Source organism: Epinephelus moara, chromosome 9 (assembly GCF_006386435.1).
Source record: "Epinephelus moara isolate mb chromosome 9, YSFRI_EMoa_1.0, whole genome shotgun sequence".
Classification (NCBI taxonomy): domain Eukaryota; kingdom Metazoa; phylum Chordata; class Actinopteri; order Perciformes; family Serranidae; genus Epinephelus; species Epinephelus moara.
Window position 1 is genome coordinate 35800286 of NC_065514.1, and position 23287 is coordinate 35823572.

Consider the following 23287-nt stretch of genomic DNA (forward strand, 5'->3'; position numbering starts at 1 on the left):
TTCACACAAGGCCATGTAGCTTTGGATTTTTTTCTTCCTCATTAATAACACCCTTCATTTAAAAACTGCATTTTGTGTTTACTTGTGTTATCTTTGACTAATGTTTAAATTTGTTTGATGATCTGAAACATTTAAGTGTGGAAAACATGCAAAAAAGTAAGAAATCAGGAAGGGGGCAAACACTTTTTCACACCACTGTAAATCTGTATAAAGTAAGTATAAAATAAATCAAAATATATACAGTGCGCACTGTTTTAATATCTCCTTGCTTAGTGTAATATTAATGTGCCTGCTGCGGTTGGAGCTGTGAGCGTTTGGTTGCTAAGAAGACCGTTAAGAGTGGGTCAGCTCGATCTTACAACTCCCTCTTAGTGAAAGATCTTCTTAGCGCTAAGAGCGATCTGGGAAACGTGTTTTTCTTTTACGGGAGGCTTAAGAGCATTCTTAAGAAGCCCTTAGTGCTAAGAGCGATCTGGGAAACACGACCATTATGAGTTAAGATTTTCAACTTGAATAATTCTTTCATCAAGATCTAACATGTGATTCAAGTGTTCCCTTAATTTTTTTGAGCAGTGTATGTGTTTGCATTATGTCTTTGTTAATTGTGAAATTGGTGTGTTTGCACTATTGATGGCCAGAGACTACTGCAGTCTTTCACGCTCTCTCAAATCAGTGATAACATATCTGTCTCTATTTTGGAAGTTCCAGCCACTCATGTCCAGGCAGTCATTTGGGTAAAATGGCTGAGGTCCCTCGACACAACTGCCAACGGGACTATTAGCTTAACAGTCACACAGATTGAGCTAATCACTTGATCGCCAGGCACTAATTTTTCCATGTCGTGTCACATAAGAAATCCCGATTTCTTTGCAGTAGAAATCTGGGATTTCAAGGAGAAAATATACCGCTTTTAACTGCCCCTGCAGTTAACTGTACAGTAGGAGCCACTCAAAAGTTCCCGTTCCCAGCCAGCTGTCAGCCGGCTGCCTGTCGAATCCCAGCCAAATCCCAGCCAAGTTCCAGCTGGCTGCCAGCCAGCTGTGCTGGCTCCAACCCCCCTCCCTCTCCTATTTTAATTCTAGACACACCCACTCGTTCAATTGCAGGGTATCGCCATGAGATGGCGCCTCTCTCACAAAAAAACAGCCTGCAGTCATTCAGTTTATCAAACGTGGGAGCGTATCATTTCTATAGCAACGACTCTTTTCAGGGGTAACTGTCTGCCTTTCCGAAACCTTGCCTCTTAGAACGTTAACTTCCATTATTCGGACTGGCGGTCCTTCACCTTTTTTTCATAAGTCCCACCATTACAAAAATTCCTGCCTTTCGAAATGTCGGCCCTTCCTCTTTTTTCTAAAGGATCCGCCATTCCGAAGTTTGGATATTGTGGAATATGGCACAGCTACAGTGCTGCAGTACAGACATTTCAGTCGCACACTGCGCGTGACAGCAGCGGGCAGCAGTATAGAACTGGGCTTTTACTGATGCACTGTCTGAAGGCTATTTACTTGATTAGACTTCTATTTTCGTTAGGATATTATTTTTTTCGTTATTGTATAATTGTTTTCAGTTAATCAGTGAGATCACATCTTCAAAAAATGTCTGAAAGAAAAGTAACCTTAAAGGTGTAATACTGAAGATTTCGTTTGTTTACAAGTTATTTCAAATTTGGAAACCTGTTTTGTTGACCTTTTTGTAATAAATTACGGAGCCCTGCAGTGGCCGTGAGAGGAAAAAATATACATTGTGCGCACGTTTTAATTAATTTGAATCCTCATTCATTCATTCAGTCATTCACTCTGCACTTGCTGCTTTGCATGGGATTGTTGTCAGCAAAAGGCAATTAACGAGGATATTGAGAGTTTTAGAGGATATTTTTTTTTTTTTAAACTTTTTAATTTTTTAATTTCAACTGAGGGTGCAAAAATAATAAATTGATGGTAGCCTACTGCATGCTTTTGCACACTCGCAGAACCGGGGAGCTATTCCTCAAACAAATTGGTGAGGTGATCCTCTTTTTTCCTTTCTTTTCTCTCTTCTCTCTGTCCAAAACTGTCATTTCGCCCCACGTGACCAGCTGACTTTGCTACAAGCTGATTGGCAGTTGAAACAGGCGACTTGCCTTATGATCTAAAACCAGCCACTGGCGACTGCATGAAAGGCATCTGTCAGACATCCCTCTCCCCGGCAATGGTTTCCAGCTCCTCCTGGGGGACCCCAAGGCATTCCCAGGCAAGATGAGATATGAAATTCCTCCAGCGTGTTCTGGGTCTACCCCGGGGCTTCCTACCAGTGGGACCTGCCTGAAACACCTCCAGCAGGAGGCGCCCAGGAGGTGTCCTGATCAGATGCCTGAACCACCTCGACTGACCCCTTTCGACGCATAAAAGAGCAGCGCCTCTCCTCCGAGCTCCCTCCGGATGTCTGAGCTCCTCACCCTATCTCTAATGCTGAGCCCAGACACCCCACAGAAGAAACTCATTTCCGCCGCTTGTATCTACGATCTCATTCTTTCGGTCACTACCCACAGCTCATGACCATTGTTGAGGGTTGGGACGTAGATGGACCAGTAAATTTTAAAGGTTTGCCTTCTGACTCAGCTCCCTCTTCACCACAACGGACCAGCACAGTGCCTGCATCACTGCAGAAACCGCTAATCCATCTCACACGTCATTCTACCCTCACTCGTGAACAGGGTTTTGGGCAGAGAATCATGGCCTCAGATTTGGAGGTGCTGACTCTCATCCCGACTGCTACACATTTGGCTGCAAACCACCCCAGTGCATTTTTTATTTTATTCGATTTATTTATTCATTTTATTTTCTTCTTCTTCGTCTTCCTCTTATTATTATTATTAATTTATTTTTTTACTTGTTTACTTATTTTTTATTTATTTATTTAGTCTTCTACCCTCCTCCTTTTGAGTACTTATGTGTTTACCTTACTTCAGTTGTTAACCTGCTTATTTACTCTGTGTTTGTTGTCATTGTTTGCGTGTCCTCTGTGTGCATGGGTGTGAGTGTGTGTCCTCTTAAGGGTTGTTTTTCTGTTCTGGGTGGGTGAATTTAGGGTGCTCTGGTGGGTGGAAATTAAGCTGGAACCTTTCTTCAGTACTTTGTTACTGCTGATGTACCTCATCTATGCATCTGAATGTATTACTGGACCACTCCAGTGTTAAAATCAATAAATAAATTTTTGGAAAAGAACTTCCTTGAGGCCAGCCAAAAGTCCTACTCTGTAGCCTCCACCAAACTCCTCCCACACCCGGGTTTTTGCTAACCATTTGGGTTTACCTGGTCTGTCCAGCAGCTTCCCCCGCCATCTGATCCAACTCACCACCAGGTGGTAATCAGTTGACAGCTCTGCTCCCCTCTTCACCCGGGTGTCCAAGACACAGGGCTATGCCCAAGCCTCCTCCTAAGAGTCCTGAACTGAGGTGGTCATACAAGTTCAGGATGCTGACACACACAGCCCTGCTGCGTTTTGTGCACTGCAGGGAGTGGTTCACTTCAGTAGACCTAAAGGATGCATATTTTCACATACCAATATATGCTCCTCACAGGAACTTCCTGAGATTTGCCCTCCAGGGCACAATATACGAGTATATGGTCATGTCATTCGGGCTCCCCCCAAGCTTTTGGGTGTTTGTCAACTGCGCAAAGGCGCCTATTGCACCTCTCAAGAAGTGGGGCGTACACATAGCTGCATACATCGACAACTGGCTTTTGGCAACAGAGTCCCACCAGGGTGCGCCAGTATCCCTAGCACGGAAGCATACATCAGCAGACAAGGTGGTCTACAATCCCCTCAGTTGCACACTCCTGTTTCGCAGACTGATTTTGTGGAGCAGTGTGCATCTCCTGTTACTGAGAGCCACTCACGTCCCAGGAATACGGAACTGTGGGGCAGATCTACTTTACAGAGGCAATCACCTTTATGGATAATGGAAACTCCACCCAGAGGTGACCAGCCAGATTTGAGCATGCTACAGTTGCCCCAGCGTGGATCTGTATGCCTCTAAGGAAAACACTCAGTTTTCCAGACGAGTGGCCGAGGGTTCTGCTTCACGCATTTCCCCCTCTGGCCCTAATCCCACCCACGCTGGCCAGAGTGAGGGAGAGGGGCTTATCACTCATCCTGATAGCCCCTCATTGGCCGGGGAAGCATTGGTTGGCGGAGATCACCCAACTCCTTTACGACTAACCATGTCCTCTCCCTTTACGCAGAGACCTATTATCGCAGGCACGAGGGGAGATATTTCATCCTTACCCAGAGCGACTGGTGCTCTGGGCTTGGCCCTTGAGAGGTTAAACTTGGATGCGGTTGGACTTCCACAGAATGTCATCGGCACCATTCAGAATGCTAGAGCCTCTTGTACCAGGCCTCTATATGATTGCAAGTGGTGTGTGTGGCGTTTGAGGACTGGTGTTTAAGGTCACACAGGAGGTGCCTTTTCAGTGCTAGGTGCCCGTAATTGTCAGCTTTCTACTAGACTTGCTGGATAAGGGCAAGGCCCTCTCCACAGTTAAGGTTGACTTGGCTGCTACTGCAGCGTACCATGTCGGTTTTGATAGTAGGGCTATGGGTCAACATCCCCTTGTCAGCCATTTTGTGAAGGGCGCTCGGCGTCTGTGACCAGTATCCAAACAGCTTGCCCGTCTAGGGATTTGTTAACTGTTTTGGATGCACTGTCTCACCCTACATTTGAGCCTTTGGATCAGGTAAGACCTTAAGACTGCTCTTCTGTTGGCACTTGCAGCTGCTAAGTGGGTCAGCGATATTTCATGCATCTTCAGAGCAGCGTGACTGTTTCAGTTTACCACAGGAGATGCACATGTGACACTACAGCCTAATCCGGCCTTTATACCAAAGAACCCTAATTTATTGCATCTTCCCCTTGACCTGGCAGCTCCCCCCCCCCCCCCCCCTTTCTCCTCGTCAGAACAGGAGCGGCTACATGTATTGTGCCTGGTGCGTGCATTACCCATCTATGTGGACAAAACACAGGGGTTTAGGAAGACAGATCAGCTGTTTGTGTCATGGGTAAAACTGCATACTGGGAAGCGAAGGTTACAAAGGTAAGCCCAGTTCTCTGATAACATGAGTAAGGTATCTACCCAGACTGCCCTCCTTGCGTGAAGCGAGGAAGAGGTGTGCCTATTTTGAATGAGCTGGTGACGCTGCATCACCCCCTTTTATAGGGAGAGGATGTTCCTCCTCTTGATGCAGTCATCACGACTGCCAACCTATAGGCCTGGCATAAAGGATTTGGGCTTCTGAGGAATACGCAGAGGGGCGTACCCTTTAGTCAGATACCTCACTCATGTTATCAGAGAACAGGGGTTACCTTTGTAACCTTAAGTTTTCTATTAGATTAACAGGGTCAAAACCAACTAAGAGCAGACTCAAGTAGGCTAAAACTTCCTCTTAGCCTGTCAGCGATTCAGCAAACCAAAAATTTTGCCATTTTCTATTTCCCAAAGTTGGTGATTGCTGGGGGAGTGCATTTCCTGCGGAACATGCGTGTGGATGCTGAATGCTGAAATGAATTCAAGACCATGACTGAAAATGCAGAAATAGTAGTAATGGTTAAGGTAGGTCTAGCAGTAGCAGAAGTAGTATAAGTAGTAGTAGTAGTAGTTGCAGAAGTAGATGTAGCTGTAGTTGTAGCAGTATAATACCCATTATGCAAGAGAGATGTGGAATATTTTAATATTAATTGAAAACCTGATGGACATTACACTACACTGCAATTCTGACGGAAATCTATGAAAAGAAGGTGAAATTGTAGGAATAGTTGGCAAAGTGTGAATAGGTTTGATTAGTATGAATGTAATTAAAAAGTTAAATGATACTCATAATGTGGAATATTTCAAGGTTATTTGAAAGGCTGAGGCTACACTGCAATGATGACTGAAATGTGTAAGAAGACGGTGAAGTAGAAGGATTAGTTAGAAAAGTGGTAAGGAGTTTAATTTCTATGAAGTCATGCTGCCTACTACATGTGCTACAATTACTGAGCACTATGCGTGTACAATATTACAGTACATTACAATATGTATTTAACAGTCATAATCACAAAAGCAGCAACAGTAGTATAGGTAATGAAGGCTGTAGTAGTATGTGATAGATGGAAAACACTGATATATAATGTTTAGATGCTGTTTAAAATGGAGATTCTGCTCCTCTAAGATCTGCCTTTGAGATTGTGAGACACGCACACACACGCAGGCCTGTGTTTGTGTCAGCAGCTGTTGCTATGGTGATTAACGAGGCACACCTGGCAGACCACAGAGAGAGGGGCAGACAGAACAGACAGTAGAGACCTGTTTTAGTGGAGATCTAACTTCTGAAACTAGTTCTTGTTATTCCCAAACCGTTGATCCAATCATCAAAATAACGTGATGTGAGAGAGATACACTTCTCCCGAATGCATAGATATCATTTTTTGTGTTTGTGGAGTCAAAAATGTGATCATACTCGCGAGTTAGAGAAATTCCATGGGGACATTTATGTGACCTGCGTTTTGTTGAATAATTGTGCATGTAGAGTGAAAAATTGTGGCCATGCCAGCGAGTTTAAGACAAATTCTTTAGACGATTTTAGAGCCCCTCTTCACTCTAGGTGATGATGTCACCACTCTAGGTCTGTCCCATAGGGACCCATTATAAATGCTGAGGACGGCATGTTTTGCATGCTCAGAACAAGTCTGAATATATCAGAAAGTATGAATGGGATATGAATGATGAATACATGTAAGAATGTAGCGAATATGAGGAACATTTTTTTCCAGTTGGAATGGTGTTTCTACGTGAAAGTATGAATGAGGAGATAGGAATTCAAAATGCCTGAAGAAAACTTAAGTTTGAAGTTTGAAGCTTCTGCCCATTCAAATGGGGAAAATTTCCCAGAAAACGCTGAATATTTCGAAAGTATGAATGTTATGAAAAAGTACAAAAAATACAAGCAATCCATTCTGAATGGAGATGAATATTTCTGCGTTTGAATGGTTTGCCGTCTTTTACAGGTGCTGGGCTTGGGCTGGTTTCACTGCTGCTTTGCAAGGCCCAATGCTGTCTGCTATGCTGATCTCCTGTATATTTACCTTCCTGGTTGCTGGGAAGCTCTGCCTCTGCTTGCTGGGAGGCTCCACCTCTACATGAGATTGCTGACTGGCTACACCTGTGATGGAGTCTATAAAAGCCAAATGGGGGCTCGTCCAGTTTAACATCCGGGTATTTTGTTTAAAAATATGATTTTAAGTGTGTGGGGGGGGTCAGATAGTCCTGTCATTCTGGCTGGAGCATTTGTTTGTTCCCCCAGATAGGCTGCAGCAGCAGTTCCTCATAAGGAGGGATTGTTGAGTTTGTTGTTTTTCAGTTCAGGGCTGTTTGTTATTTTTGTATGTTGTCCGTGTGGTTAGCAGCAGTTGTCTCGGGGGCACCATCTGTAGCATTGGCTGGGGCGGTTAGCCTTCCCCAATGCAAGCGGTTTTTAGGTGTGTAAGTACCCACCACCAGTACGCATACGAAGACTAGGGTTGAGTTAGTTAGATTACTAACTAGAAGGCTCCTTTCTTGGTAAATCCTCTCTATCGTTGTGCACTGTTTGAGTTGTAGTATGGTTTTGCCTCAGTTGGTGTTGTACACAGAATTTTGGTTGTAATTTTTTTTTTCTTTTTCTGTCAACAGGATGTCACGTGAACATAGTGATCTGTTGGTTGCTGAGTTTTTGCAGCGTCCCGCGTGTAATACACTGTCTCAATTTAAAAAGGCCGATTTTGTTGACTTAGCTTTGCACTTAGGCTGGGAAAAACCTGAGCAGGTACCTAAAAAGGTTGAGTTAAGGGTCATTGTTGAGGAATTGGCAGAGTCAAAGGGTATTTTGGGACCTGAGCAGGGTAAAGATTTTGATGTAGAGCTTTCAGGGACATGTGAGAAGCTGTCTGTGGAGCAGTATATGCAGCTTGAGAGGGAGAAGCTCAAACTGGAAAGGGAAAGGTTGCAGTTTCAGTTGGAGCATGAGAAGTTGCGGGCTGAGCAAGCACAGAGAACCAGGGAGACAGAGATACAGGCAGAGAGGCTGGCTTTGGAAAGGGAAAGGTTGAAGTTGGAGCATTAAGGTTAGAGACAGTAAGGGAGAGGAAAGCGGGTGAATCTCTCTTGGGCACTGGGGTACCAGGGCAACCTGTTGGTTCTGCTGGCTTTGATGTTGCTGGTAATTTGCGCTTGTTACCCAGGTTTAATGAAAAGGATCCTGACACATTCTTTTCTTTGTTTGAGCGGGTAGCAGATGCTAAGGGGTGGCCTGATACTGATAGAACATTAATGCTACAGTGTGTATTCACAGGTAAGGCACAGGAAGCATATTCTGCCCTTAATCCTGTGGATAGGTTGGATTATGCCAAAGTGAAGGCTGCAGTGTTGAAAGCATATGAATTGGTGCCAGAGGCATATAGGCAGAGGTTTAGAAGCTGGAAGAAGGGTGACAGGCAAACTCATGTTGAGTTTGCGCATGATATTTCAGCTCACTTTGCTCGCTGGTGCTCTGCCTCTACTGTAAATAGCTATGAGGATTTGGGTGATGTCATTGTTTTGGAACAATTCAAAAACTCTGTTCCACACCACATTGCAGTGTATATTAATGAGAACAAGGTTAAGACCGCTTCAGCAGCTGCAGTCTTAGCAGATGATTATGTGTTGACCCCATGCTGGTGGCTCAGAACAGCGTAAATATGGTGTAAATGTCATGAAAAAAGAGAATGGGAGGTCTAATCCATGCAAGTTTGTTTGGGCTCAGCAAGGTTCTCAGGCCAGTGTCAGAAGTGTTCCAGGGACAGATGGGAAATTTGATCTGGGGAGGGTCTGTCATTCCTGTAAGAATAAGGGTCACTGGAAAGGGGAATGTCCAATTTCTAGGTCGGATCGAAGTTCAACTGAGTCTAGTGTGTATGTGAAGTCTGCTGGTGCTCTGGCTCCAGTGTCATCAAAGTTGTATTAAGTGGTGTCTGAATCAACTCCTGTAGTGTTGCCAAAGGAGGATGATGAGATTTATGCCCCTTTCATGACAGAGGGTTTCGTCTCTCTTGGTGATGGTGAGCGGAGGCCTGTTAAAATTTTGCGAGATACAGGGGCATCACAGAGTTTCATCTTGAAGGGGTTACTGCCGTTTTCATCAGCTACTGACACAGATGGTACTACTCCAGTTCTTGGCATTAGTTTGGTCCCCTTATTTGTACCTTTGCACCAGCTTAACCTGTTTTCTGAGTTGGTTAATGGTGAAGTGGTCATGGGGGTTTGCAACTTATTGTCTATGGACAGGGTGGACATTATCCTGGGTAATGACTTGGCTGGGGCGAAGGTGTGGAAAGATGTTCCACCACCACTGGTAGTGACAGCTTCACCTAGGTGTTTTGATGAGCTGGATCAGTGTGCAAGACAACATTCTAATGCTTTCACTGTGTGTGCTGTGACTCGAGCAATGAGCAAGGCTAGTTCAGACAACAGTGGGGAGTCAACACGAGCTGCTTCATCAGAGTTGTGTTCTCAGGGGCAGCTGCCTGAGAAAGTCCAGGATAAGCCTTTGCTGTGCCCTTGCCCTTTGCCATCCATCAGTACAGAGGAGCTCATTTCAGAGCAGGCAGTAGACCCCACTTTAACACCTCTGTTTGACATGGTTTGCCCTATGAGCAAGGCAGGGGAGCTGAAAAATTGCTACTTTCTTCAAGAGGGTGTGCTGCTGAGGAAATGGTCTTGTGTTGTTGACAATGTGGAAGTGGACCAGGTGACTCAGGTTGTGGTGCCAGCTACATTCAGGCAGTTGGTGTTACGCATGTCACATGATGTGTGGCTGGGCACTTGGGAGTGAAGAAGACCTATGATCGTGTGCTTCATCATTTCTTTTGGCCTCTGTTGAAGTGTGATGTGTCAGCATATTGTAAAATGTGTCACACATGTCAACTGACTGGCAAGCCCAACCAGAAGATCAAGCCAGCTCCATTGTGTCCAATTACAGTAGTGGAGAACCCATTTGAGCACTTGTGGATTGCGTGGGTCCACTGCCAAAGAGTAAAAATGGCAACTGTTACTTGTTAACTGTTACGTGCAAGAGTACTAGATACCCAGCAGCATTTCCTCTATTAAGGTTAAGCCTGTGATAAAAGCTCTGACTAGTTTCATTTCCACTTTTGGCATTCCAAAGGTCATACAAACAGATCAGGGAGGTAACTTCATGTCTCGAACTTTTACTCAGGTGCTGAAGCAGCTTCAGGTGCAACATAATATCTCAAGTGCTTATCATCCAGAGTCTCAAGGAGCTCTGGAGAGGTTTCACCAAACTTTGAAGTCAATGCTGAGGTCTTATTGTACTGAGCTGTCCCATGATTGGGAGGAAGGTCTTCCCTGGCTGTTGCTCGCAGTGCGAGAGGTTTGCCAAGAGAGTACAGGGTTTAGCCCGAATGAGTTGATTTTTGGTCACAAAGTCCGTGGTCCTTTGGCAGTTTAAATTGATCACTGGAAAAGTGTTGATCCTCCTGACAACATTCTGACTTATGTGAATGACTTTCATTGCTGTTTGTATACTGCTTGTACAACTGCCCGGAAGAAGCTTGGTGTGGCTCAGGAGAAAATGAAGGATCTTTTTGATCAGAAGGCTAAAGCTCGCCAGTTTCAGCCAGGTGATCAAGTTTTGACACTGCTGCCAATTGTAGGCTCTCCTTTTCAGGCAAAGTTTCATGGACCGTACACACTTAAGAGCATGATGTCTGAGTGCGACTAGCTTATCCATACACCTGAGAGGAGAAAGAAAGGTGTCAATGGTGTCATATCAATCTACTGAAGCCATATTATGCTGGGCAGGCAGATGTTGGGGCTGTGAAGGGGGGTAGGGTTGCATCACTGCAAGAGGGTGAGTCCAAAGTTGTCTTGGCTGTTGCAAGGTTGGCTAGTATGTCATCCGAAGACTTTGTGGTCCCATCAGAAGAGAGTGTTACGGGGAAACTATAATAACTCAGCTTATTTAAACAACTTGGAGGCTCAGTTGAGTTATTTGTCAGGTCCTCAACGAACAGACTTAATTCAGTTTATTAATTCCCACCTCTCTCTGTTTTCAGACACCCCGTCACGCACTCACCTTATCCAGCATGACATAGATGTTGGGGATGTTAAACCCATTAAACAACGTTTCTATCGTGTTCCTATAGAGAAGAGAAAGCCCATGGAAAAGGAGATGGAGTACATGATAGATAATGGTACAACAGAGCCGACATCATCCAGCTGGGCTTTGCCATGTTTATTGGTTCTAAAGCAGGACAATTCTGACAGATTTTGTACAGATTTCAGGAAGGTCAATGCAGTAACAAAACCTGATTGCTTCCCAATGCCCCACATTGAAGATTGTGTGCACGAGGTAGGGAATGCAAAGTTTGTGACAAAACTGGATCTTTTAAAGGGCTACTGGCAAGTGCCGTTGACACCAAGAGCAAAAGAAATTGTACATTCATTACTCCTGGGGGGCTGTTTGCATACAATGTCATGCCATTTGGGTTGTGGAACGCTCCAGCTACGTTCCAAGGACTCCGGGGTTTTTTCGGACCTAATTGTATTGCAGAGTTTTGCACAGCGGCGACCGGATCTTTGCTCTCAAACCACAAAAAAATGTGATGGCACAACAGTCTCCTTCAGTACATTATTCTATGCTTTCTTTTGATTTTCACATTGGCTAGTCATCCTGTTTAATTTGTCTTCTGATTAAATCGGAACCGTTGAAACAAGTTGTAGGACGCCTCTGCAAGTAATTGGTTGCTGGTAGACGCTCTGTGCTGCAATAAAATGGTTAATCAGCAGTGCTGTGCACTGTAGAGCCGATGCGCTGCTGGTTCTGCCGGCCTGAATAGAATATAATGTCTATAGCCTTACTGTTGTGTGTACAGCCTTTATAGACTGAGCTGAGTAGTGATGCGCGGGTCGACCCATAACCCGCAAATGGACCTGCGGGTTGGGCAGCAGTGATCGTCTGTTAAATTGGTCTGTAAATGATATTTTGACATTATTGGCTATTACTGTCATGGCATCCGAAGGTACTGATGCGTTGAGCAGGTGACAGTCCGCGGCTGTTTTCAAAACAGACTTGTGTCACGCACTCCAAAAGAAACTTGTTGAAACTTTAAACAATAATTTATTGTACAAAACGGAGGAAACAATTGTTGACAAAAACAGTTCCATAATTCATTTTAAATTCAAAAGATAATGAAAAAACAGCTACAAGTTAGAGGGAATAGTGATAAAGTGGTAAAACCTGGCATTGATCCATAGCCTCAGACGGATGCGCTCAAGTGTGTAAATAAAAAAATGAATATCGAATACCAAATTTTCATAACGAATACCTACCCATAGAAACAAATATTCGAATATCCAAATATTTGGGTACAGCCCTAGTCCAGTGAGGGCTAAAGTCGAAGCCATTGACAAGTACCCTGTGCCAACAACAAAAAGAGAGCTGGGAAGGTTTTTGGGGTTGGTGGGGTTTTATCGCTGTTTTTGTCAGAACTTCTCCACTGTGGTAGCTCCACTAACTAACCTTTTAAGCAAGAAAGCTGTATTTGAGTGGTCTCCCCAGTGTCAAGCTGCTTTTGTTGCTGTGAAAAACCTTCTCTGTTGCTCTCCTGTGCTTGCAGCTCCTAACTTTGAAAAACCCTTCAAGATTCAGGTGGATGCCAGCGGAGTTGGTGCAGGAGCAGTACTTCTACAGGAGGGTGAAGGGGGTATTGACCATCCAGTCTGTTTCTTCTCACATAAGTTCAAACGTCACCAATTGAACTATTCAGTTGCTGAGGAGGAGATTCTGGCATTAATTTGGGCGGCCATGGCCGTGTTTGTTTTTCTGTCTGTTTGCCATCTTTTACAGGTGCTGGGCTTGGGCTGGTTTCACTGCTGCTTTGCAAGGCCCTCTGCTGTCTACTATGCTGATCTCCCGTATATTTACCTTCCTGGTTGCTGGGAAGCTCTGCCTCTGCTTGTTGGGAGGCTCCATCTCTACCTGAGATTGCTAACTGGCTTCCTCAGTTCATTCTCTCTCTTACCCGGACAGCTAAGATCCTGCCAGTTTCTGTTTGGTTTGGTTATTTTGTTTTGTAACACACACACACACACACACACACACACACGGCTTTCATTGCATCCAACATTTCTGTCTCATACTGATTACGGACTTCATAATTCATACTTTTTATTGTTCTTGTAATTATTTGTTATAATTTCAAGTAAAATCATCGTTTAAAACTTAAGCTTTCTGTGTGGCCCTCCCTTCTTTGTTGTGGCCTAAACGAGCGGGTCAATTGATTACATCATTCAAATAGGCTACCTTAAAGTGTAATCTGTATTTGTCCTATTAATTATTCATATAATATAAAATTGATACTTGGCACAATGTCACGATACAACATTGCCAAATAAAAATATCGTGAATCTAGGCTGTATTGATTTTTTCCCCCACCCCTAGTGATTGTGTCATAAACATACAACATATAAATAGTCTAGGAACCACTGACATAGAACATAATACAAATGTTGTCATACAAGAAAAAATCATATTAAAGTTCATAAACTAAAATTTAAAAGGTTTAAAGGTCAGTATTGACAGCAATGTTCCCTCACCTCTCTGTCCAACTGGAAGATGAGCCAATCATCAACTCTCATTTCAGCTAGGTCCTCTGTCTCACTGTCACTGGTGTCAACAAGCAGACTGTCTGAAGGAAAGAACATAGAGACAAAGACTGAATCTGCACAGGCAAGCTTCTACATCAACTTCTGTCATAAAGCACTCATCAGGAAAGAGTGCTTTGTAAAACACAATGAAATTAAAAATATTAAATGTCTTAAAATGTTTGGAAAAAAATGTAAAATACTACATGGAGTACATTTTTTAAGTTATTTTAATAATGGTCAAGACTTGTAAAATCTGGGAAGGGCATGACATCTTTCAACTGACCTCAGACTCAGACTTGCCAGATGGTGACATAATCCCAGGGTCAGGGGAGGAGGTAATATTTGAAAGATTCAAGGGAGGCCAGACCCATCTCTCTGGGAGAGAATACTCAACCACCTGGATAGTGTTGGGATGACTTGATTTTAGGGATGCACCGAAATGAAAATTTGTGGCCGAAGCCGAATAATATTAAACGCTTGGCCGAATACCGAGTACCGAATACCGAATATCGTTGTTTAGTTTTTCATTAGTTTTTGCAGATGAACCCCCTCCAAATTAGTGTTGTCATGGTACCAAAATTGGGACCCACGGTACGATACCAGTGAAAGTATCATGGTTCTGAGTAGTATCACGATACTACAACGAAAATGAGGCAGATGTGCCTTTTGTCATTTATAAAAAGATAAATCACTTTTCTATAATACATCAATGATATTTCAATGGGATAAATTACTTATTGACTTATTCATACTTCAAAAACAGCATCAATCAGTGATTAACATAGGGGGGATCAAAATAAAATAAATAAATAAAATAAGAATCAACCAGCCACCCTCCTCCCCTGACAAGTAAAGAACAGTCCCTAAAGTGCGGTGAGGTTTGTGGAGCGTTACCTGCCACAAAGCGAGAAATGTGAACGGCTCGTTTCTCCTCTGACACACCACATACCTGTGTTCGGCTGGCTCGGCTGTTCACGTACTTTTGGGCAGTCATGACGCCAAGAAGAGGATATTATTAGAGCCGGACTTCTCCGTCGCCGGTAAGCCGATGGCCGCCGTATTTGACAGGGATACATTACTTGTCTGTGTCTGCGACCCCCGTTCAACCCACAACCGGTGGGATTCGCCGTTCGTTTCTGCTGGTGGTTGAAATCTGTAGGCTGCTCGCACAGCGTGCTGAATGATTTAAGCCTATTTTGCTCGCTCAAAACTATTTTTAGTCGCAAATGCGAGTGTGATGACGGACGGATCGCCACACTGCCGACATTTTACTCCGCCCGTCACGGCACGCTGTTTGATTGCGTCATCAAAACACGCCGCTATTATTCGGCCTTGCTTTTAACTTATTCCACCGAATACCGAATGTGTGTTTTTTTGCAATATTCGGCCGAATATATTCGGTTACCGAATATTCGGTGCATCCCCATTTGATTTACACCCAATTCAGTTATTATACTACTTTTCCACCAGAATTTGTCTTTTTATAATGAAAAAAATTATAACTCAACACTTTTGTTTTTGCTCCCATTTTTCACACATTTCATGTAAAGATCTCAGACTTTTTATGCAATCAATAGATTCATTTCTCTCAAATTTTGAACACAAATTAGTTAAACTCCATGTCAGTGAGCACTTCTCCTTGTCCAAGATAATGCACCCACCTGACTTACCACACAGGGGTGCCTTGGAATGGTCACGACAAAAGGACACTCTAAAATGTGCAGTTTGATCACACAACACAATGCCACAGATGTTACATGTTTTGAGGGAGCGTGTCTTTGGCATGCTAACTGCAGACCAGAGCTGTTGCCCATGAACGGAATGTTCATTTCACTACCATAAGACATCTCCAATGTTGCGTCTGTAAATTTGGCAGTACATCCAAACAACCTCACAACTGCGAAACACACGGGACCACACAAGAAACTTTCAGGGAAATCTTGCTGTGAGTTTTGGACTTAAAGCCCGACATAGTCATATTTAGCCCATGTTGCAAGCATGGTTGATTAATCATTTATAAATCGTTTACCTTTAGCTTTCTGTACAGCAGGTTCCTGCAGGGCAGAGCTGGGTTGTATTGCACCGCCTGTAAATATGGCCACAGTGATGGGAGTCACCATGGAGCAACAGCGGACAGTGGCCATCCTGTGACCTCGGCTCATCTCATCGTAGATCAACCAGTCTGTGGGAAGGGCCTGGGCCAATTTGGCTGGGCTGTTCTAAATGACAAACACACAAATAGTCACACAAATAAAACCTTCTGTCTTCTAGCCAAATAACTAGGGATGTCCGTGATCAAGTCTGAAACATTTAATACTGAATAACTACCGTTACAGTGTCCTGACCCAATACTTAGATTTTCCTAGATAATACAGCTTATTCAAGTTATTAAAATTTATCCAATGTATATGCCCAGCCATTAAATAGCTCTTCAATTCATACAGAAAGAATCCCTGCATCCAACCTGTTCCTTAATGTTTTATTTATTTTATATATTTTTTTATTTTATTTTATTAGGGGTCCAAGCCCGCGGGGACGTTTCCCAGGACCAGCGGTGCTGGGAACCCTATTGTTTTTGTTCAGGTTTTTATTATTATTATTATACATCTTATTATTTTTCTGTAAGTAAAAGTGGTGCTGCAGGGTACACCGCGCAAGGGAGGGCGGTGCAATTTGGAGGGTTGGTCCAGACCCCTGCATGTGCACCTACAGGGGGCGCTACAATCAAGGCCAACACATTTTGGCATGTAACTCCCACACGGTATGCCGTACATTCAAAATCCTTATATCCATGGATTCCCTGAATGGCAATGGCCCCGCCCACTTCCGGCTAACTTTTTGCCCGCCAAAAATTGCAAAACCTACTTTTTCAAACTCCTCCTAGAGATTTTGTCCGAACTGCATGACACTTGGCACCTACACTCACAAGATGGACCTGATCCAAAGTTATCAAAGAATTTTGCCCAATCAAAAAATTTGCGAATTATTGACGAACAAATTTTTGTAGCTAGCTATGAAAACGTAAACTGTTCCTTATCTTTGTCAAATTAAAAGCTATCAAACTCAAAGCTTAGATCATTAGTAACTATGTGACTGTGAGGGTGTGAATCGAAGTTGGTCAACATTGGGCACTAGGGGGCGCTCTAAACATGGGAAGTTTATATCTCCTAAACGGCTACACCGATTTTTATGAAATTTGGTGGGTATTATGTAGGGTCATTCCTGAGGCCATATATTGAAGGTGGTCATGAGTGGTCAAAGTGGGCGTGGCTTATTACAAGATAAAAAACAAACATTTATTTCAGCTGAACTATTGTAGTGAGGGCTGTGAAATTTAATGAGTACATGTAGACTAGGCCACAGCCCTCCCTTACCAAAAATTACACAGATACTCCACTAGGTGGCGCTATAACAGATACAAACGCGTTTTTTCCTGTAACTTCCACATTTTAAATCACATATTCATAAACTTTATATCCACGTATTCCCTAAATAGTGCTGAACTTTCTGACATAGGCCTCACCCACTTCTGCCACACATTTCCTTCGCTAAGTTGCTACACATCCAAAACCTACTTTTTCAAACTCCTCCTACAGATTTTGTCCAAACTGCATAAAACTTGGCACGTAGACTCTTGAGAAAGACCTGATCTAAAGTTATCGTCAGTGTGTCCTGACGCTCGCCCTGAGCCCGTCATTCTTTGGAGCCAACTATCGTGGGCTCCATGGGGCGTGGAGGCTGAGTTGCGCGGGGAGGCTTGGACCCCGTTCAGAACTGCTTGCAGTTCTAGTTTATTTTAAAATTACAAAGTATAAAATAGGGCTGTAGTCTCCTGGTCGACTAGTCGATTATTTGGTCGATATGCTGGCGTCTGACCAAATTCTCATTGGTCGAATAATCGCTGTGTTAATTTCATAAGCAGAAAAGTGCTACATCAATAGCTTTCCAGGATTAAAGCAACACTTACCTTTCTGGAAATTTTACACTTTTCTTTGTTTAGGTTAAAATGCTATTAATAAGCTGATGGCACACTAAAATGTAAGTGAATTCCACCAGAGATGAAAACTCAGAATTATACCATTCTCATATGGTTCTAAGAAAACTCCGACCAATCACTGCATTCGGACCCAATGCAATGATTGTTCAGAGTTTTCTCCTGTCCTGTCTGTCTTCCCCACGTGGAGGCCTCCGACAGACGTAACCGCTCGGGTAACACCTCCCCACACCCTCCACCCGAGTCTGTGAGACAACAAATATGCTAGTAACAGGGACACTTGTGGATATAAAGTAGTAACAGGGACACTTGTGGATATAAACTAGTAACCTGAGATGACCATGGTTTCGCCTGGAGCTGTCCCGAAAGGAAGACGCCGACAGCGCTGTGACAGGACGCAGAAGCGGGGGAAGCGCAGAGGGATTAGCTCTATGCTAACAGCTAACCCCATCACACCAGTTGTTCCCAGCGGCCTTCTGGCGAACATCGGCTCGCTGGACACAAAATGGATTACATCCGACTGTGGAGATCCACTTACTGAGGAGTGAGGGACTGCTGTGTCCTTGTGTTCACTGAGACATGGATGAATGGTAACATATAAAACGCCGGTGTTGAGCTAAGGAGGCTAACACTACATAGAGCAGACAGGGAGGCTGCATCATCTGGTAAGGTGGTGTATACACAAACAATTCATGGTGCTGTGATGTGCAGAGGATCTCCCAGTTCTGCTCTCAGGATGTGGAGTTTTTGACTGTGAAATGTCGACCCTTTTAATCTTACTATTGCACTATATGTTCTTTCTTGTATGTTACACAAATTGTTTTTTGAATGTTTTGTTTCTTTTTGCTTGGGGTATGCGAAATGTCAGCTCATTTTTTTGTGCTGTACATAAAAATGACAAATAAAGAAGTTCAGTTCAGTTCATAATGTTATATATGACAACACAGCATCCAGTTGCTAATGGCTAACGTTAGCCTACTGTAGCGTAGCCTCTGAAACATTAATGTTATCTTCCTTGTGCGTTTCCACTTACTAGTAACGTTAACATTACTATCTAACGTTAGCACTGTAACCTCATTCTAAAACTCATCAGTCATCTTTGACTCCGGTTGAGTTTTAAAACTCCGGGGTTGCATTTGTAACGTTACACTCGCCCACCCTAACATTCAGCATCACGGTGACGCAGACCTCCTATCAATTTCTGACACCATTTCCCTCAGTGGAAACGAAGCTTCCACTGACTTGTATTTCACAGATAAGAAACAATAAATTGTGAAGACAGTAAAGGCTCCACTAAAATAGCATTTTAAGTCTTGTGTGTGATATATCCTGTAGGGATTTATACTTCGGGATTTATCCTGGCTTCATGTGAACAGAGGAAATCTCCGCTACTTCGGGATTTATCCTGGCTTCATGTGAACAGAGGAAATCTCCGCTCGTCGCTAGGCTAATGTATACAATGTAAAATGCCATAGGCTGGCACTAATAACGTTAGCATGTTGTATTTGCTTGGAAAACGTGTTTAGTATAAGACAGTTGTTTTGTCGGTGAATCTTGTGAGTTGTAATGGAGCCAAATTATGTGCCGTTACCTTTGTTAAATTTTGCTGTTGTCCCTGGTTTTATATGAGAAGAGGGAAAGATCGCTAGACGCTAGGCTAATTTATACAATGTAAAATGCCATAGACTTGTGCTAATAACGTTAGCATGTTGTGTTGGTGGGGGAAATGTGTCCAGATAAAGCCAAGTGTCAATTCTGCGATTTATAGTGAAGCCAATTTGCGTACTTGTGTTTGAAATTGTCTCTATTAAGCCATATTTAATGTGTGTTTTGAATCAACTAAACTTTACAGCACTAAACAGAGTCCTCCACCGCCAACTAGCGTTTTAGAGGTGTAACTGCAGAGTGGCACAGACACACTACCACAGACGTAAAACTAGCGTGCATTTTTTTTTTTCCACAACTAATCGATTAGTTGAAGATTATGTACGACTTTAGTCAACCAAGATTTTCTTTGGTAGACTATAGCCCTAGTATAAAAGAACAAACCCTTTAACTTTTTGGCCTTGTCGCTGTATCAAGGGAATTTCTCTGTCCCTTCAAGAGAGCATTCTACTGGGTCTCTTGCTTCGTTGTAGACCTTGCTTGAGTCACCTGAGTGACCTGTATTCTGTTGAGTGTTTATTTTATATCTCTGCTTAGTGTTGAAGGAAAGATCTTTTTCAAGATTCTTGCAAACCGGCTCACAGAGTACCTCCTCAGGAATTCCTACATTGACACTGCAGTGCAGAAGGGTGGGGTTCCAGGCATGCCAGGCTGTATAGAGCACACAGGAGTGGTCACCCAGCTGATCCAAAGGAGAACCGAGGAGATCTGTCAGTCTTGTAGCTTGACCTCGCCAACGCTTACGGATCTATTCCACATAAGATGGTGACAAAAATCTTGGCAGCACACCATGTACCAGGGAAGATCTGTGAGCTTATTCGGGACTACCATGGCAACTTCAGTTTAAGATTCACCTCTGGGAAAGTGACATCTGCATGGCATCGTCTGGAGAAAGGCATTATCACTGGTTGCACTATATCAGTGGTATTGTTTGCCCTAGCACTGAACATGCTTGTCAAGGCAGCTGAGGTGGAATGTCAAGGGCCCCTGTCCAGATCTGCCATCCGCCAACCCCCGATCCGGGCGTTTATGGGTGATTTAATGGTCACATCTACATCAGTGGCAGGATGCTGTTGGCTCCTTCGTGGATTGGAGAAGCTCTTCACGTGGGCAAGGATGTCCTTTAAGCCGGCCAAATCCAGATCCCTGGTCTTGAGGAAGGGGAAGGTGGAGGTCAAATATCGCTTTCAAGTGGACGGAGCCCCAATCCCATCAGTGACCAAGAAGCCTGTGAAAAGTCTGGGGAAGATCTTTGATAGGACACTGAGAGACACAGCAGCAGTCCAGTCCACTCAAAAGGAACTGAAGACCTGGCTGGCAGTGGATAAGTCAGCTCTCCTGGGGAAGTTCAAGGCATGGATCTATCAGCACGGGATCCTGCCTAGACTTCTCTGGCCACTGATGATCTACGAAGTCCCAACATCCACCGTAGAAGGCTTCGAGAGAAGCATCAGCCAGTTCCTTCGGAGATGGCTCGGCCGGCCGAAGAGCCTCAGCAGTATTGCCCTTTATGGGCACACCAACAAGCTCCAGCTTCCCTTCACCAGCCTAACAGAGGAGCTTAAGGTTACCAGATCCAGGGAGGTGCTACTTTACAGAGACTCAGTGGACACCAGGGTTTCCTCTGCCAGCATTGCTGTGATGACTGGTCGGAAGTGGCGGGCTCAGGAGGCAGTTGAGTGAGCCGAAGCCAGGCTGAGGCACAATGTCTTGGTGGGCTCTGTGGCAGTCAGACAAGCAGGGCTGGGGACATATGCAAGACCACGCTTTGACAAAGCTCAGGGGAGACAGAGGAGGCAGCTAATTCAGGGAGAGATCCGGGCAGAGGTGGAGGCAAAAATAAACAGTCTTATACTGTATTTGCTGTCGTTTATGGCGCATGGTGTTTTGCGGTGGGTGTAGCTCAGCCACAGGTAAAATTACCTGCGAGATAGCTGACAGATTAACGATTGGATAGGACTATATATAGCTCAATAAAACTCACTCCTAATGAGTTAATGCTTTCATCGGCCCAGATATTGATCTTTGACATCTGATTGGTCCATCCCTATAAATAACTAGTGATACAACCTTAAAAAAGGTAAGTGTCCACTTAATGTAGCCGGTGGTGCTGGGCAAACAGAGGTGACTTTAGCTCATATCCATGGGTTAGAAAAACACTGTTTATTTGTATGTAATACTTACTCCAATAAAGTACAGTGACAATTGCAGGTAATATTCATAAAAATGATTTACAATGATACAATGAAGAATAAAGCTCTTCTCACAGCCTCTGGTTCTCTCTGACCACTAGGGCTGTCAATCTTCCCCCAAAATCAGATTCGAATTTTTAATGTTTTTTATGTTAAAAATTCGAATAATATTCGAATTTTTAATGTTTTTTTTAGCTCATTATATACACATATATACCAGCTTGTTGATGTTGTTTTTAGTGGTATCATAGAGCTTCACTATTTTGTTGGTAATGGTCGCACGAGAGGGAATAGTGTACCTTGGCTCAATTTCTCGGAGGAGCTCCTTAAATCCTCCCGCCTGCGTGATGTTGATCGGCCTCATGTCTTTGCAGATGAATTGTGTCAGCTTGTGTGTTATCATGTCCTGTCAAGCAGCTGGCAGGGCTCGAGATGAGGAGGGAGGCAAAAACGAGGTCATTCTTGACTGCTTTCTCCGGGGCTCTGTGTCCTCTGTTAACATAGCTCCGTACTCGTTGTAATGCAGTGAATGGAGGTGTGCGTTCAGGTTGCTCGTAGTTGAGTGATATTTCAACAATGCCTTGCATAGTTTGCATATCACGGTTTCCCTGGATGTTATTTTCCCGTTCTTTGAAGGAAATCCAAACAGTTTCCACACAGTGCTCCTGAGATTTTCCGGAGTTTGGATCTTCTCTATCTCTGCGCTGCTTTCCGCCATCTTGTAAACAACATACATCACTTTGCGCCTAACGTCACGACGCACAACGTTGGTTTGTGTCGTATCGGAAGTCAAATATTTGAACCTTAGTTTCCAACTTTGAATATGCTTATTTTTACAATAATTCGAATTGTTTTCGAATAGCGAAGTTCGTTCCGACAGCCCTACCGACCACCCCAGCTGCCTTATTTGATCTATTAATTCCTCTTAAAAATCCTACAGCCTACTCTCTTGATTCTCAGTATCAATCCCCCCTACTTTATTGATGTTACCAGGTCTAGGGACAAGTCTACCTGTCCGGAAGGTAGGGGTATGAAACCCCCACAGAAAAAAATGATAAAGTGCACAGCTCCATATCCAGGGGTGTGTGGACTCTGGAGGAAAGCTGACACACCCTGCCAACCTCCCGTCCTACCTCTGGCTCTTTTAGCGGAGGAGCAGAACACAGCCTTGGTCAGTGAGATTTGCTGGAGGCTGCCTAGGGGCTTAGAACCAGGCAGCTTGTCACATTTTTTCCTAGGGGTTTCTTACCCTTGCCCTCCAGACTCTCAACGATGCCGGTATAGGTAACGGATGGATGGATTTGTTAAAATAGACTGCACTCAGACAGTTATATTAGAACTCTCCAACTACTTCAGTACCTCAGTACCAGCTCTTGCTTGGGAATCTATGGAATTTATTGATGGAAAATGGTTGTTTATCAGCCTGTCAGTGCTGTGTACAGGGGCTGTGGGGAAAATCCACTTCATCCAATTTGCATAAAAGTCAAAACAATATGCACAAAGCAATAGTTGCAGGATATATGTCACTGGTCTCAAATTGTAGCCTCTCTCTCTGACGTGCTGACGTATTGCGGTAAGCGAGTTGTCATTTCCGGTGTTTCTGTGACAGCGTCTCTGTACCGTACTGCTCTGGTGAATTCTACTAGCCTGCTTTCTGCTTTCTCACTTCAGTTGCTTTAACGTCTACTTCAAGTCTTAACCCACACTGGTTCTGTTTAAGCACTTATAGCTCT

At 43.8% G+C, this 23287-nt stretch overlaps 1 protein-coding gene across 2 annotated transcripts in view; it reads right to left on the reverse strand.

Annotated features, from left to right (window-relative positions):
• Positions 1-23287, reverse strand: part of LOC126395298 (3'-5' RNA helicase YTHDC2) — a 150746-nt gene that overhangs the window by 22515 nt on the left and 104944 nt on the right. For both annotated transcript variants that reach the window (XR_007570428.1, XM_050052656.1), the window contains exons 24-25: positions 15733-15922; positions 13653-13744 (exon numbers count right to left, since the gene is read on the reverse strand). Coding sequence is in view for 1 of the 2 variants with exons in the window: in XM_050052656.1 (XP_049908613.1) it covers positions 13653-13744; positions 15733-15922 (282 nt within the window). In the remaining variant the exon portion in view is untranslated. The remainder of the gene's footprint in view (positions 1-13652; positions 13745-15732; positions 15923-23287) is intronic.